At 30.4% G+C, this 16,005-nt stretch overlaps 1 protein-coding gene across 1 annotated transcript; it reads right to left on the bottom strand.

Moving 5' to 3' along the window:
• Positions 1 to 2,271: 2,271 nt before the first annotated feature.
• Positions 2,272 to 7,387, bottom strand: LOC130824033 (B2 protein). Its single transcript, XM_057688903.1, has 6 exons — positions 7,211 to 7,387; positions 4,949 to 5,488; positions 3,933 to 4,033; positions 3,238 to 3,321; positions 3,036 to 3,146; positions 2,272 to 2,683 (listed from the first exon to the last, which is right to left on the bottom strand). Exons 2-6 carry the CDS (start codon positions 5,478 to 5,480, stop codon positions 2,642 to 2,644), a joined length of 870 nt encoding a protein of 289 aa, XP_057544886.1. The 5' UTR covers positions 5,481 to 5,488; positions 7,211 to 7,387; the 3' UTR covers positions 2,272 to 2,641.
• Positions 7,388 to 16,005: the final 8,618 nt, after the last annotated feature.

The raw sequence follows: 16,005 nt of genomic DNA, 5'->3' as shown, positions 1-16,005 counted from the left end.
GAATTATAATTATATAACATTCCCCAAAAGGGATAATCTTTATCAAATGAAAAATTTAGGAGTATGGTCTCACCTCCCTTAAAAAAACATAAAATAGTTTTTTTTTTCCTTTTAATTTGAGGGTTGTTTGATGTTAAAAGGGGGTAAGGGAGTATAACCCCATTTTAACCATTAGGGAGTTAAAATCTCTATTCATTTGATCATGCCAAATGGTTTTTCTTTCTAATAGTACCTTTTATTCTTATCAAATGTTGTATTTATTTTTTTTAATTTTATATTTTATTCTTAAATTTATAAGTTCTGACACTTATAGATTTTAGAATAAAATACAAACTAAAGTGATTAGTGAATAATAAAAAAATTAAATCTAAGTTAAAATATGGTCAAGTGTGTTGTTATTTAATTCTCCTCAATGTAAATTTTTTATTTATGTCAATTTTTTATGATTTTTAACCACACAAATTAAAATATATATGATCGAAATAATGCATTAACAAGTGTACAAAAATCAAAAGGGACATTTGATTTGAAAAGTAATAGTAACACACATATTCATCTGCCTCAAAGAAATAGCCTCAAGTATAAATTTAGTGAAACTTTAAAAAAAGTATTAATTGCGTCTTACTGTTTAATTGTTTTGTGAATTACAGTCTTGAAATTTTTTTTTGTAAATTACAGTCTTGATATCTTTATATTTTTTTTTGTAAATTACAGTCTTAAAAGTAGCTTTTTGACCACCATTCAAGTCAGGTATCCGGAGCCATATAATTTTATCCGTTAACCACACTTTTTAGTTTAACTTTTCTTTTTATGTTTTAACTTTTTTTTTTGAGTTTTAATTTTTTTTCTCTCTAATTTCTTTCCTTCTTCCCCTTCCATTTAACCCTTTCTCTTTTCCTCCTTCATTGTTGCACATCAAAGTTTTGAATTTTTTTTTCTCATTTAATTTAATCCCTTAATATTTAACCCATCGTCAGCAATTTAAGTTTTAATTTTTTTCTCATTCAATTTTTTTTTATAACCCTAAATTTTAATTTTGGGGAAACTCTAATGAACATATTACTTAGTTTACCAATTTGCATAGTGATTATGTTTGTTCTCTATCCATCCAAATTATTAAATAAGTAGAAGAATGTATCATTTTTTCTAGATGTTTTAAATATAAATTTTAAATATACAATATGCCACTGTATGTGCAACTAATTTTCTGTGAGGTAGAATTACAACAATAAAATAAAACCATAATTCAAAATGGAATCTGGGTTTCAAAGTTCAGTCGCGTGTGGTAGGAACTGGGTTTTCAAGATGGAATCTTTAATTAGTTAAAAATGCAGAAATGATAAATCTGAATTAACAACAAACACTGAAGGTTAAATGGACGAGTATGAAGGTGGTTGAAAATATCGAATGGAGTTTCAATGGTAGTAGATTGGGTTAAATGTTATGGGAAGAACAAACTCACAAAAAAAAAATTAAAACTCACTGAGATGGAATTTTAACGGTAGATTGGGTTAAATGTCAAGGAAGAAGAAAATAGAGAAAAAAAAATTAAAATTAAAACAAAATATTCAAAAAAGAAAGTCAAAGGTAAAAGGTGTGGTCAACAATTAAAATTGTACGGATTCAGTCATCTGGCTTGAATAGTGGTCAAAAAGCTATTTTGGAGGCTGTAATTCGAAAAAAAAAACATCAAAGTTGTAATTTGCAAAACTATCAAACATTAAGGCTGTGATTCGCAATTGATTCAAAAAAAATAAGTACATGAGGTAAACAAATATTTTATGAGAAAGTGAAGTATAAGTGTAGTTGAGATGAAAAGATAAGATAATGTGTAGATGAAAATTAAACAAAACATGTGAATCATGACAAAAAAATATTTTTAAGGCAATTTCAATGGACGGGTCAAAAGAAAATATAACTAATTCTTCAAAACATATAATAATCTATCTATACTGTATACTAATCAAAAAAATTGGAAGATATGGCTAATTTTGTGATACGTGTCAACAGTACAATAAAAATTTTCGATGTTAATCGATTATAATATTAATAAATTTTTATAAGTTTTTCTATTATTTTTGTGTGAATATTTTAACTAAAATGTTGTAGTACTAATTATTGAATGGTCTTTTCATAAATAATCTTGTTTTAAACCAATTTTCAATACTATCATTATCATTTTTTTTTTCTATATAATAATACTATCATTATCATTTTATATTTTTTTTCAATATAATTAAAGAAAAATCAAAAAAGCGCTTATAAATTGTATTTGGCACGGAAATCAATCTAGTGAATAGATAAAAGTATTATTTATAGAGTCACAAAATAGAGATACATGGATATTCTAGTCTCATTTTTTTTCATGTCTCCTTTCATTCAAAGTTCTCCATGAGGATCACTCTTCTGCAATACCTTACAATGAGCGCCAATACTAGGAAATACATTTATTTCTTAATTGAACACCTTCCCTAAATCCTCCTTTAGGAGGAACAAACCCAAGCCCAAACTTATCTTCCAAGCTTGCGCTTCACGGAAAATTTGCTCACCGTATAACATATACGAGGGGAATTCATTAAATATGCTGCCGCAGTCTATAATATGCTGGCGCAGTCTACCGACAGCTTATGCTGAATGTAGATTACATTCTTTCTTGTTCACAAAGATCAAGCAACTCCAGGGTCTACAGACGATAACAAAAACAGATGAAGAGTCAATAAAGATGGGTGGGGTTAGAGGTTTCACTTTACGTCTTTCATTTCAAAAGGCAATAGTTGCGGTTACCAAACAATGTTACACCTGACAAATATGCAAGTACAAAGGAGATAAAGATTTTTAAATCATCATCATCATACACAATATTCCGCTCCAAAGCAGGGTCTGGGTAAAGGAAGGTGACGGACAATCCATACTCGTACTCTCTTCACAGGGAGGACTACAGGAATGTGGTCGATAGATAAAGAATTTTAAATCTAAGGTTATAATTCCGTAGATTGTAAACTTCAAAAGTACAAGTAAAGCAAGTAAAAATATACCTCTGAGACTGAAAGTTCAAGGCGGAACTTGGGACCATCGTAGTGGTGCAGGACGGGCCTGAAAGAATCTTCATCTAGCGCTTTGCAAAGTTTTCTAATGCGGATGCTTACCTGAATGCAGCACATGTGACTTTTTAGGATATTACGACTAATAGACATCTAAAAAGAAAGTTGTAATAAAAAGATATGATATTCGTTGTACCTGTGCAGGAAACCTTGATTCACCTTTGCATTTCTTATCCTCCCATGCAGTTGGATCTATGTTTGAACCTCCGAAACTAGAAGCCTGTCAAGTCCAACATACAATAATAGGAAATGAGTTGCCATTAACACATAATCGTTTTTTTTTTTCAGAATGAGGGGCGAGCTAAACCCAGCTACCCAAGTAATGTCACAGACATTCTCAACTTTTTCGGATTTCCAATTTTAGAAAGCACAACTATTACGAGCCAGCGCCAATTACATAATAGGTTTTTCTTTCGGGGCATGTGACTATACCATAAGCTTTCCCTCTGCTAGGGACATTCTGCTCTACAAAAGGTGAAACAATTCTTTCTCCAATAAGAGATTTATGCTCTCAAACGATTTTTTGTCCAACCTCCACAAAATAAACAGCACAAATCATAGTGAAAAAGAAAGGCCGCATTACCATATTGCAACAGCATTTTAAAAGCTTTTAAGTTTACCGCGACCAAAATAAAGGCTATTGACCGCGATTTCCGTTATTGCAACCGTGATCTTTAACCGTATTATTTTTGCACTATGGCACAAATCACCAGGAAGGTTTCGGCTCTAATTTTGACTATTAGACCAACAAAAAAAGACCAAGAGATGCATATTACATTAGTGGCTCTAATGGATCAAACATGAAAGATAGTACCAAGATTAAGAACAGACCTCAAATATGCCATGAAGCTGGTGAGTTGTGTAGTTGTACAGGAACAAAGGTAATCCAGGTGTGATTGCTCGGACAGAATCCCTGTATCTAGGGGGTAAACCTGAATAAGGGAATAAAATTAGCAATCGTTCATCACTATAAACTGAAACAAACAGGTAACATTGATATTCTATTTTTGAGTTGATCATAATATTGTCACCTGATTTCAACTATAACGGTCAATTTGGTAAACAATACTAAATGGTATGAACGGTAAGGAAAACTTAGTGTAATTTTGGGTAGAATATCTCTTGACAAATTTAATGGCATGTTTATTTTCTTCACAAAATTCATTCCAGTGCATTGCCATTTGAACATGATAATGGAAAATTGTGAAAAAAAACTTTTTTATCATCAAATTTTCATGAACATGGAAATGACATGATACATATCATGGAAATTTACACTACAAATTATTCTCATTATCACCATTTAATACCGTGTTATGGATTGGGTGGGCCATGAGATGAAATCACTAAAGATTGAACAAAAAATTGTATATGAAGGTATCGATTAGTATGTCAAGATGTGATTGTATAACGAAGAATGATTGTAAACAAAGAACGACTACAAAGGATAGTATACAAGCATTCGAGAAGCTTGTTCTCTCCTAAAGAGCATTACACTCCACTAAAATTGTTACACTTCTTGAATGATTAATTCCCACCCCTTCCCCTCTATTTATACTGCTTATCCCTATATTTTATTCTCTCAACTAACTAATTAATAAAATATTATTTATTACTAAATTCCTATATTACCCCTTCCTACCAATTCATAAAATCAACGAAACGGGCCGTAAGTATATTGAAAATTTTGTTCTATTTTGGTATATGCTTAACCAAGAAAAGTTGGCTTACGACAAGTAATGTCCCAAAACCCCAATCGCCGAAAAGTAGAAATCAGAGCGACCATGTTTTTAAAAAGACAACCAAAGACATCCTAACTCAAAGGTCTAAGCCAAAAATATACTGACCAAATAGTTGGCGCTTCAAATTCTCCTGCATGGTATCATTGTTACATACAAAGATGTATCCACCAAGCACCTCATTCCTCGGAAGTGTCTCTGCAGCAGGAAGGGTCTTGAACCTTTTGTCGTTTGCACTTTCATTGTTGTTATTGTTATTATTAATGGACTCGTTGATGGTAGACTTGTTAACAGGCATGTTCTCAAGAATGCTAGTGTTACTCTTCTGATAGACGGCATTCGTATTGTATACATTGTTCCTGAAGGAGGTTTTAATCAAATTTTCAGGCCCCTTAGAGTCCAGGCTCAACATGTTGAAGTTGAGGCTTTCAAATTTATTATCTTCTTGGAACCCAAATCTATCTCTTGGCCTTATATCAGCAGATCCCTTGGAAAAATCAACATTATTCATGCGCTCCCCCTTTGATCTAGTCTGCTCTGCTAGCTTTGAAGCAACCATCAGCCATTTGTGATCTTCTGACGACCTTGATTGTCCACGAAGTTCATCACCTAGCTGCCAAAAGCTGTGCATACCGTCCATCCTACAACCTAGATGACACATTAAACAACTTAGTGCTAAGTTACAATGGCTTGATACATTGATCTTCAAGAGTGAAGCTAAAGATGACATTAACAAGATATATAAAATGGTTAAAAACAAGCCCTTAAGTTCAGAATTCGGATATCTAGAGAAACTCAAACAGAAACTTCAAGAAGTTGTCAACATATAGGAATAACAAGTGAATTAGAATGTGATATTCAAGCTGAGTTAAGGTTAGAAATCTGCGACAAGAAAATTATAAATTACTCTAGTAAGTGGAAAGCAAAGCATTATCCAAGCAACATAAATTGATGCAGAAGGGTTATTACTATTATGTTTCGCCTTTCTGTCACGAAAATGGGTGCCTGATCATAATATTTAACAATGAAACATCCAAGACCAGAAATAACAAACAAGAAATGAGGATTAATTGATCAAAACCACGACAAAGTCACACTGATAACTAGATTTATGAAGATCTTATATTTTGTATACTGTGTAGAAATTAGGCAGGAACAATCAGGTCAAACAATTACTTCCATAGCAATGCTATTAGAAAATTTAACAACACATACTCATAACTTTGGGTAGTTACATTTGTAGATTCGGAAATCAACAACGGGTAACATGAACTATACACACAACAACAACAATGTCTGAGCATTAATCCCAAAAGATTGGAGTAGGCTACAGGACACATGAACTATAAAACCCCTAAAATCAACCCACTAACTGCTTAATCTGTGATAGTAAACCAACAACTATTACAAACAAAGATTTTCTCTTTTTCTACAAGGAAATCTAGGTTAACAACAATTGATGTACAACGCAAGAAACCTGAATAGTAAATCTCCAACACCTCAACCAATGTTCACTATTCATCTGTCTTATCAGCAAACTGCAAATCAACATCTGTTATTAATCTTATAATGGTGCCATTATTCAAACTCCCAAAAGATTAAAATTACAAAATACATTCAAATTTTCAACAATTTTATCACCAAAACACACAAATTTAATCAATTCACTTTACATTACTGAATAACTACCCAGATACATTCAATAAAATCCACCCAAAACCCCAAGAACCCATTAACCGGCAGTTGAAACACTACACAAGTAAGCTTTAATTGGAGTAATTAATAGCTAAAATTGGAGAAATGAACAAAGGGATTTTCCTTTCTTGCCATCGAGTGGTGCCATTTTTCAAAGATTTAACCACCCAAAAGATTAAATTACAAAATACAGTCAATTTTTCAACAAATCCATCACTAAAAGACACAAATGAAATCAATTAACATTACATTACTGAACAAAAACAACTACCCAACTCAATTCAACAAAAATCCAACAAACCCAATAACCACCAGTTCAAACACTACTCAAAATAAGCTTTAAATTGGAGTAATTAAGACAAAAAATTGGAGTAGTCAACAAACGAATTTTCCTTTCTTTGGATCGAGTGACTTAACATCCCAAAAGATTAAAATTACAAAACACAGTCGATGTTTCAACAAGTTCATCACTGAAACACACAAATTTAATGAAATTACATTACATTACTGAACAACAACTACCCAACTCAATTTAACAAAAACCCAACAAATTCAATAACCGACAGTTTAAACACTACTCAAATAAACTTTAAATTGAAGTAACTAAGAGCTAAAATAGAGAAAATCAGTGATTGAACGAATGATCTAATAGATCAAAAGAAAAATAGAACTTACCAAGAAGATGAGAAAAACCCTATCAATTGGGGATCCTAAAAACTGAAGAGAAATTGGGGAAAGGATGAATAGGAAGAGGAGTGATAAGAGAGAAGCTGTGAAACTTTATCCCTCTTTCTCCGCAGCTGAAGTCGGGAAACGTGACAGAGTGTTAGTAGTCCTTTTGGACTTTTTATTGTTACTTCTCACCACTTTTTATTGAATATTGATTTTTAAACGAATTTAAATTCATATTGACGTGAAATCAACTCGGTTATAATGTCGGCTAAATATCGAGTTATCGGATTTGTTATAAACACCTGTACATCCAACTAAATTTGTTTCATTTTCATTTTTAGTTATAATCTACATATTTATAATTTTTATTCGCACCTTTAACTTACATTTTTTTATCTCATTTTTGTGTTTTTCTTATTTTTCATTATCGCTTTATCCACTTTTTAAAATTTTCCTATTAATTATCGATTTTCATGAAATAAAACTCTTAATGAATTGATGTCAATTATATTAAAGGTTATTTACACTTGTATGTCAAACATAAACAAATTTTCAATCCTCATTGGATTTGGATTATGGAGTAGCTAATTGCCACGGTCCGAATCGGACTAGTTGTGGTTTGATACTTGCCTGATTTCGGCTCAAATGATGAAAAACGTATTTGAACGGTCAATTTTGATCATAGTTCTAGGTTTCAAAAGTCCTAAGGAAAATCACATTTTGATTTTTGAGCAGAACTTATATTGAACATTTAGAGTATATAGGTCCTAAGTTATATATACCATGAACTACAAATAGTAGTGGGATAATAATAGTGGGATATATATATATAATAGTATAAAAGTCCAAAGAAAAGCCAAAAGGAAAATCGCATTTCAAGGTCAGAAGGAAAACAACGAGTTATCGCTTATTAACTGATATCTTATTTTGAGACAGCATAAAAAGTCGACTCGGCTTTTTTGAAAACCGCCAACTTGACTTTTTAGGCGACGAGTCGTGGCTTGTCTCTTGTTGCTTTGCAATTTTGGTCAGTTTGGCAACGAATTAAAGAGGCTTAGTAATTGATGACAAATCAATTTCCATCATCATTTGGTAAATTTTATATGTGCTCTATTATAAATAGAATGACATGTAAGAAGAAAAGGATTCTAAGGATTTTTTTTAATTTCCTCTAAGGATCCTCTATTCTTGTTCTTTTCTTATAAATGTTAACAATTGGGACAAACTATGAATAAAAAAAAAAAAAGAATTGACAGAAGAAGTTTATTTCATTAATATGTGTCAAATACAAGAACTAATGCTATCCTTATATAGAACTAACTAACAACCTAGAGTTTGTTATAACTAACACATAACAATGCAACTTTATACAATTAACTATTGTAAAAGTAACTTAACGACTTGGTTAGCTAAAGACTGCAACATAAAAGGTATAATGACAATTAATCTCTATGTTTTATTTTGTCATGAAAAACAAGATTCTTGGTAATATGTATAGCGGATTGATTATCACAAAAAAGAATTACATGTTGCAAATTTGATATCCCTAATTCATAGAGAAGTCTAACAACACATACAACCTCTGAAACAACATTTGACATTGCTCTATATTCAGCCTCTGAGCTGGATTTAGAGACAATATGCTGTTTTTTCGATTTCCAACTTATGGGTGAATCTCCCAACATAAAGACATAGCCTGAGACGGATCTCCTAGTATCAGGGCAAAGCACCCTAATCTAAATCAGAATAGGCATGAATGTTCAACATGGGTGTCCCTCTGAGGACAATCTCTTGATCTTGAGTACTATAAACATAATGAAGAACATGTAATAAAGCTTGCCAATGGGAAGTTTTAGGATTTTGCATAAATTGACTCAATGTTTGAATAGTTTAAGACAAGTTCGGTCTAGTGTTTTGTCAAGAAATTTAACTTTCCAATGAGACTTCTATATATTTTAGGATTATCAAGAAGTTCTCCTTCATCAGCACTAAGTTTAAGGTGCATAGGTAACGAATTGACAACCTTTTTGAATTTATGAATATTAGAATTTGTAAGAAGTTCTCTTGTAAACTTTTGTTGAGTCAAGAACATCCCTTGAGAAATATAGTTGACTTCAATGCCTACGTAGAAGTGTAGTTTTTCTAAATCTTTAATGGTAAATATTTGTGCAAATGTTTTTTTATATGAGCTATTTCATGAAGATTGTTCCTATGACAATGATATCATCCACATTAACGGCTAAGATGGTGATGAAATTTTTATTCACTTTGGTAAAAAGGGAATTATCATTTTTTGATTGGACAAAACATAAACTTCTTAATTCTTCTAACAACTTGGTGTGCCATTGTCTAGAAGCCTGTTTGAGGCCATATAGAGATTTTTTTAGAAGACACTTTATTTTGAGGGTTAGGAACCCCTTCTAGCATGTGCATGAATACTTCTTCATGTAAATTGCCAAATAAAAAACCGTTCTTGATATCCACTTAATAAATATTCCATTTGTTATGATTAGCAACAGCTAATAAGCATCTAACTGTAGTCATTTTGACTACTGGAGAGAATGTTTCTTCATAGTCTATCCCATATTTCTGTTTATAGCCTTTGGCCACAAGTCTAGCTTTGAACCTTTCTTTACTTAGTGTTAAGCGCGTGTATCTTTGTTGTCTTGTTGAGTAGCTTCTAGGTGTGCAGCCTCTGCTTCTTCTGTTGTCGCATCAAAATGATCTTGTTGCCTGTAGTCCTTTGTAGTAGTAAAGCTTGTGATACCTTTGTATTTTTCAACAAAAAACTCTTTATACATGTTTCTAAGTTCTTAATCTACATAAACACGTTATTGTTTCTTTCCATTCTCTAAGTACTAAGACTTTGGTGTTGTAGTTTGTTTCTCTCTGTAAATTTCACAACAAATCTCAAGTATCTTCTGAAAGAAATATCACAAAAGAAAAGTTCTCACACACCTGCTACATATATCTAGTTTCAGAGTGACTCGTTAAAAACTTTCTTCAAGAGTTGGTGATCATAGAAGAAGTTTATAGCCATCACAGAGAGAATGCAAGTTTAAGTTGTTTGTACTTTGTAATTTGTATTTATAATCTTCATTATATATTCCTAATAACTTAAACCTGTTCGGACCATTTTATCGGCGATTTATGTATTTTTTTTAGATTTTTTGAATAAGTACAATAAATAAAATACTTTATTAATCAATTGAAAAAATCTAAAAAAATAATTCATTTCATTGTTTTCATTTGTCCAAATTCAATACATGTATTAAAGAGACAAAGAAAGTTATATAATCTAACACGATCTCTCACACGAGAGTCTTTTGGGCTGAAATTGTGGATACAACACATACACTCCTCATACATGACGCTGAATATTCCACTTTAAATAAGGGTGGTTGAGATTTAAATTTGTGACCCTTGTCACATTAGCTTTTGATATCATGTTAAATTTGTTATGGGAGTTAACTGCACACAACTCTAATAAGGTTTCATTCTGAAACCAAATGGTAGATAGGAGAAGTAACCTATCAAGTTTATATGTTTTTACCGCTCTCTAATTCTACAATATAAAATCACATATAGGTTATTTTCCCCAACACTCCCCTCATATGTGAACCCATTTTTTAATTGGACGAAACATCATTCTATGAACCCGCATGATTTTTTAAACGATCGAAATTTTTTATTTCCAATTCATCATAACTCACCGACTCTATACCATAATTAATTTATTTCTTTAGTTAGCTTATTCTACTATCTAACTATCTATATATTCCATAAAGCTTATCACTGAATGAAATTAAGTTTTTCTGACCTTATATGGTATCTTGCTCATTACAAAGTATGGCTCATAATTTCGCATACCAAATCGCTAATTCTCATGATTCATGCAAGCCCTTTACATTTATCAATATCCTTAAATAAAACTAAAAAAGGAAAAACATAAAGTAAAAGAATATAAAAGGCAAAAGCAAATCACCTACTCATCAACATTATTGAAATTCTTGATATTCCTTAGTATAGAAACTCATGCAATGTACGAATTTATGAGTATAAAATATATAAAAATATAATTTTAAAGAATAATATAAGTGTATATTATCGTGATTAAATTTATCAAATACATGACTTTTTTAAAGCAAAAATTAAATACTGATTTTTTAAAAATAATTTATCGAATACATTAATTTTTCTTTCAATTAAATATATGAAATTTTATATTAGTTATATAGAATTGCTATAATAAATTATACTCCATACTATACCTAATTTAGCTCTAATTTTAAAAAAATATCAAATTTAAATTAGGTAAATATTGTCAAGTAATTAACTATCATCCACTAAAATAATTGCATTATTCATGCTCCTTTAGAGGATGACACTTGGAATTTTCCAACATGATTCATAGTTTTGTATGATGATTTTAAATTAGGTAAACATTGTCACGTAATCAACTATCATCCACTAAAATAATTACATATGTCATGCCTTCTTAGAGGATGACACTTGGATTTTTCCAACATATTTATAGTATTATATGATTGTATGATTATTCTAAATTAGGTTTATATTGTTATGTAATCAACTATCATCTATTAAAATAATTACATTTGTCATTACTTCTTAAAGGATGGCACTTGAAATTTTCCAACATATTTATAGTATTGTATGATAGTATTATATGATTTGTCATGCCTTCTTAGATAATAACACTTAAAATTTTCCAACATAGTATGATTGATACAATATGACCCTAAATTTCTAACAAATACTGATCAAGAACAAAATCTTTTTTCATTGAATGACGATGTTTATTCACCACTGTTGAACCGCAAAAATGTTTCACTATTATTAATGGAAGGAAATTTTTGTTAGAGTTAATAATATAACATTTTTTGGGCTTGTTGTTGAGTTGGTTTCTTGACATGGTATCGACGTGATAAGAGATTAAGGGCTCGAATCTCAACTACTCCTCATTTAAAGTGGAACATTTAGTGCCATGTATGAGGAGGGTTGTGAGGGGTCGTGTTTGAAAAAGGACCTATGATGCATCCACACTTCTAGTCCAAAGGGCTCTCATGTAAAGGAATCAACTCAACAAAAAATTTAAGCTTATAATAGAGATCTCAGGATATGTTATTAGTTCTAACAAATTTGTGGGGTTAATTAAGAAATGTATTGTTGAGTAGACAAATAGGTAAGGGATGGGGAAAGGGAAGAAGAATTAACAAGAAGGTAGTTTTCATTATATAGGAGAAGATGATAGAGATAAAATAATAAAGTAAAATTTTGATTGTGATCATCAAACAACTCAACTTAATTTATCAGGGTCGTCTAGTAAATTTTGAGGCTCATGTACTAAATTTATATCGTAGACCCTTAAATTTAAAGAAAAATTCAAAATATTAAAATATTATAAAATCTATCCATTGTTTATACTAAATAATATTTGCCTCTTTATTACTTGGTTATTTTCATATAAAATAGTAAACATGTGCTCGCGGTAATTGAAATAATAAATCAAATAAGTACAAAAATGGATTTATAAGGCCCCTCTAATAATGGGGCCATGTGCGGTCCGCTTTGCACATGCTAATCAACGACCATGCTATTTATAGTACAGTGATAAGAAGGTAAAAGCAAGTAACTAAAGTTTATTAAGAGTGTGTTTAGATGAAAGAAAATGTAACAAAAGGAAGAGGAGAAATTTGGATGGGAGAAGACTTAGGGAGTGTTTGGTATGAACTTTATAATAACAAATAAAGGATTCAATTACCATTACTCCACATCTTTTGTTTGGTATAGTATAAGGTTAACCCAATCACTTTATTGAGGGTAATGGATACCCTTATTTTGTTACCACACGTTTATGTCAAGTAACAAATTTCCTTTTTATGATCAAAGAAGTGTTTATCTTATATTTTTATACCAAACAACATATAACTACAACTAATACCCTTATCCTTACTTCTCTTTATCATTTAGCTTTCCATTACATTTTATGTTACCATACCAAACACCACTTTAGTTGTTTCGATAACAAAATGAGAGTGGAGAGATATGGATGGGAGGGATTTAGATGGATTAAATATATAATTTTTGTTAAGGTTTTAATCTCTCTAAAGTTGTAAGATTTGAAAGGAAAAAAAACTCATCTTTCCCTCCTTTTCCTTCCATCACTCTATATACTAAAGTAAAGACTACCTAATGACACGTGTCAGCCTCTGGTAAAAAAATTTCCTGCTCAAATTAACTTCCCACATATACTTTCTTTTAACTTTGTTGTAGCTTTTATGACAAGATTATTATACATTAATGCATGTTATTGCAATAAATTTGACTATTACTTTTATCTATTTAAGATTAAGGAGATTTATATCTTTATATGCGTTGGAATATTGTATGTGATTTTACTAAGATTGAAAACAAATTTTCTTCCTTTTATTTGCATTTGAATATTATATGTCATTTTAGTAAGATTGAAAATATATATTTTCTATTTGGATTTATCTTCTATATATTAATACAAATTAATGTGACATTTTCTAGCTCTAAATTGATCATGCCTCTTTATTTATACTGTATATTATTAGTCATCATTCTATATACTAAAATATTTACTAAATGAGGTTGATAAATAATTTTATTGAGTAAATGGCTAATTGCAAAAATAGTTGTCTTCTATTGCGAAGCAAAGACAAAAGAGTTCAAACAAAAATTAACAAAGTTATTATTTTAAAAAAATGAAATGGGTAACTCAAAGGCTTAAAGCTATTCAAATGAGCTGAACAGCAAAGTGACGGTGTATAAAATGTTGTCATTTGCAAGATTATGTATTTCGTACACCATTCCTATTTATCAGCACCCGAAAATAAATGTTGCGCTAAAAAAAGTCCTCCTAGAAAAGAGAAAGGCAAATGAGATAAAATTATAATTTAATAGTTTTGGTATGTTTGAAATTCTTCTTTACATTTATAAATATTACAATGTGTGAATTCATTAAAATATATCAACAGTTTAAGTTAACTATACTTCGCCAAGTACTTAGTCATTGAAAAAGCTTCATTTAAAATTAAGGGGTCTTTCTTTAATATAATGTGTGATCTGATATGATGACTTCACTATCTTTGTCTCACTTGGTTTGTGCACACATATTAATCGATGTCCTAATGTATCTTATTGTGCATAATTAAAAATTATAAAAAGTTGATATTTATAAATTGCATTGTAACGAATCAAATAAAATAACAATTGAATATGATTTAATTTATATGTTTGGAATGATTCAAATTAAGAGTCTTATAATAATGTTAAAAACTAAATTGGGTAAATGAAGAGACTATGTTTTCAGTATAGTTGAATTTGAATAATAAGAAGTGTTAAAAACTAAATATGGTATAGGAGTTTAAGGTATCTCAAGGAAAAATTTTTTAAAAAAAGATAAGTTGAAAATTGGTAAGAAATTGACTTTATGTTCGAACGTCGAAAAGAGAGAAAAACTTTGTGTTCTGGGTTCTTCAAGAATATATATTTTTTTTCTTACAGGTACTTTATATTATCATTTTGTATAAATTGTTTGATCTATAAAAGCAAAATAAGCATGTATTTATGCATTTTTCTTGTGTATCTACTTCATTAAATATGTTGGAGTATTTATAGTCTATTCAATTTTTGATAAAATAATTTTTTGTACATCGTGTTTAACACGGGTAATCAACTATTATTACATAGTACATACATACACTTAACATATAATTAAATATATAGCTCGTGCTTAGCACGAGCATCAACAATTATGTTCTAATGATGTGTAAATATTCTTATTTATTATTCAATTTTCTTTGTTGTGATTTTTTAAAAATTATTATTCAGAATTCTCTTTCTTAACTTTTATTTAATCTGTTTGTAACGATTATATTATTTAGGAAAATTTCATATGGTAGCACTTTTGAAAGATTTTTCCACGTGGTAGCATCCAGTTTATGCCTTGTCTAATGCCGTAGCATTTTCCGTTAAATTCTTGTCAATTTTCATTTAATTCACCATTTTGACGTTTCTACCCTTATTAAGTTTTGGTTGTTGTCTTTAAAATTTACCCTAAACTATTTTTATGCTCTCAAATATTTAATTCACTATTTTGACGTTTAATTTACCGTTTATCATCAACGTTCTCAAATGCTCACTTAATGTACTTAACTAGGATTATAAAGTTCAAAATATGCATTTCAAACACTAATACATATGTATTTAACTAGGGTAAAGGCAGTTACATAAGGCATAAATTGGATGCTACCATATAGAAAAATCTTACAAAAGTGCTACCACAGGAGTTTCTTGAAATTTCAATGCTACCATGTAAAATTTCCCTATTATATATGCATAGTAATTTGCAAATGTCTCGTGCTTTTAGCACGGGTGATCACCTACTTCAATTCTAAACAAATAATAGTTACTTTTCTCCAATTTCTTTTCCTTTTCTTTTTTCCTTTTTCTTTTTTCCTTTTTTATTTAGTTTTTTTATTTTCTCTCCAATGTTGTTATCCAAATATAGTGTATTTGAATGTTAAAACTACGACCAAACTTTCCTATTAAGAGTTAGTTACAACCACTAATTGACTTTCCCGCCAAAATAGTTACAGCTCAAATCACTGTTTTGTTATAAGTTCGCTAGAGGTAAAATTGGCCAATGTGTTTCTCATTGTGCTTAGATGCAAGGAAAGTGAGTCTATGATGAGGGTAGTGTGGTTAGAGCAGATAGTGCAACCCCAAGAGAATGTGGGGGAGGGTTTGGA

Source organism: Amaranthus tricolor, chromosome 9 (assembly GCF_026212465.1).
Source record: "Amaranthus tricolor cultivar Red isolate AtriRed21 chromosome 9, ASM2621246v1, whole genome shotgun sequence".
NCBI lineage: Eukaryota > Viridiplantae > Streptophyta > Magnoliopsida > Caryophyllales > Amaranthaceae > Amaranthus > Amaranthus tricolor.
The sequence above is the reverse complement of the archived record's forward strand: the minus strand, read 5'-3'. Positions and strand labels throughout refer to the sequence as shown.

Excerpts from the sequence above, each read along its gene's own strand:
- LOC130824033 (XM_057688903.1), bottom strand. The coding sequence starts at position 5,480 with ATGGACGGTATGCACAGCTTTTGGCAGCTAGGTGATGAACTTCGTGGA. Across the intron at positions 3,322-3,932 it reads AGCTTCATGGCATATTTGAG|GCTTCTAGTTTCGGAGGTTC; the intron begins GTCTGTTCTTAA and ends TGGACTTGACAG. Across the intron at positions 3,147-3,237 it reads AATCAAGGTTTCCTGCACAG|GTAAGCATCCGCATTAGAAA; the intron begins GTACAACGAATA and ends TGCTGCATTCAG.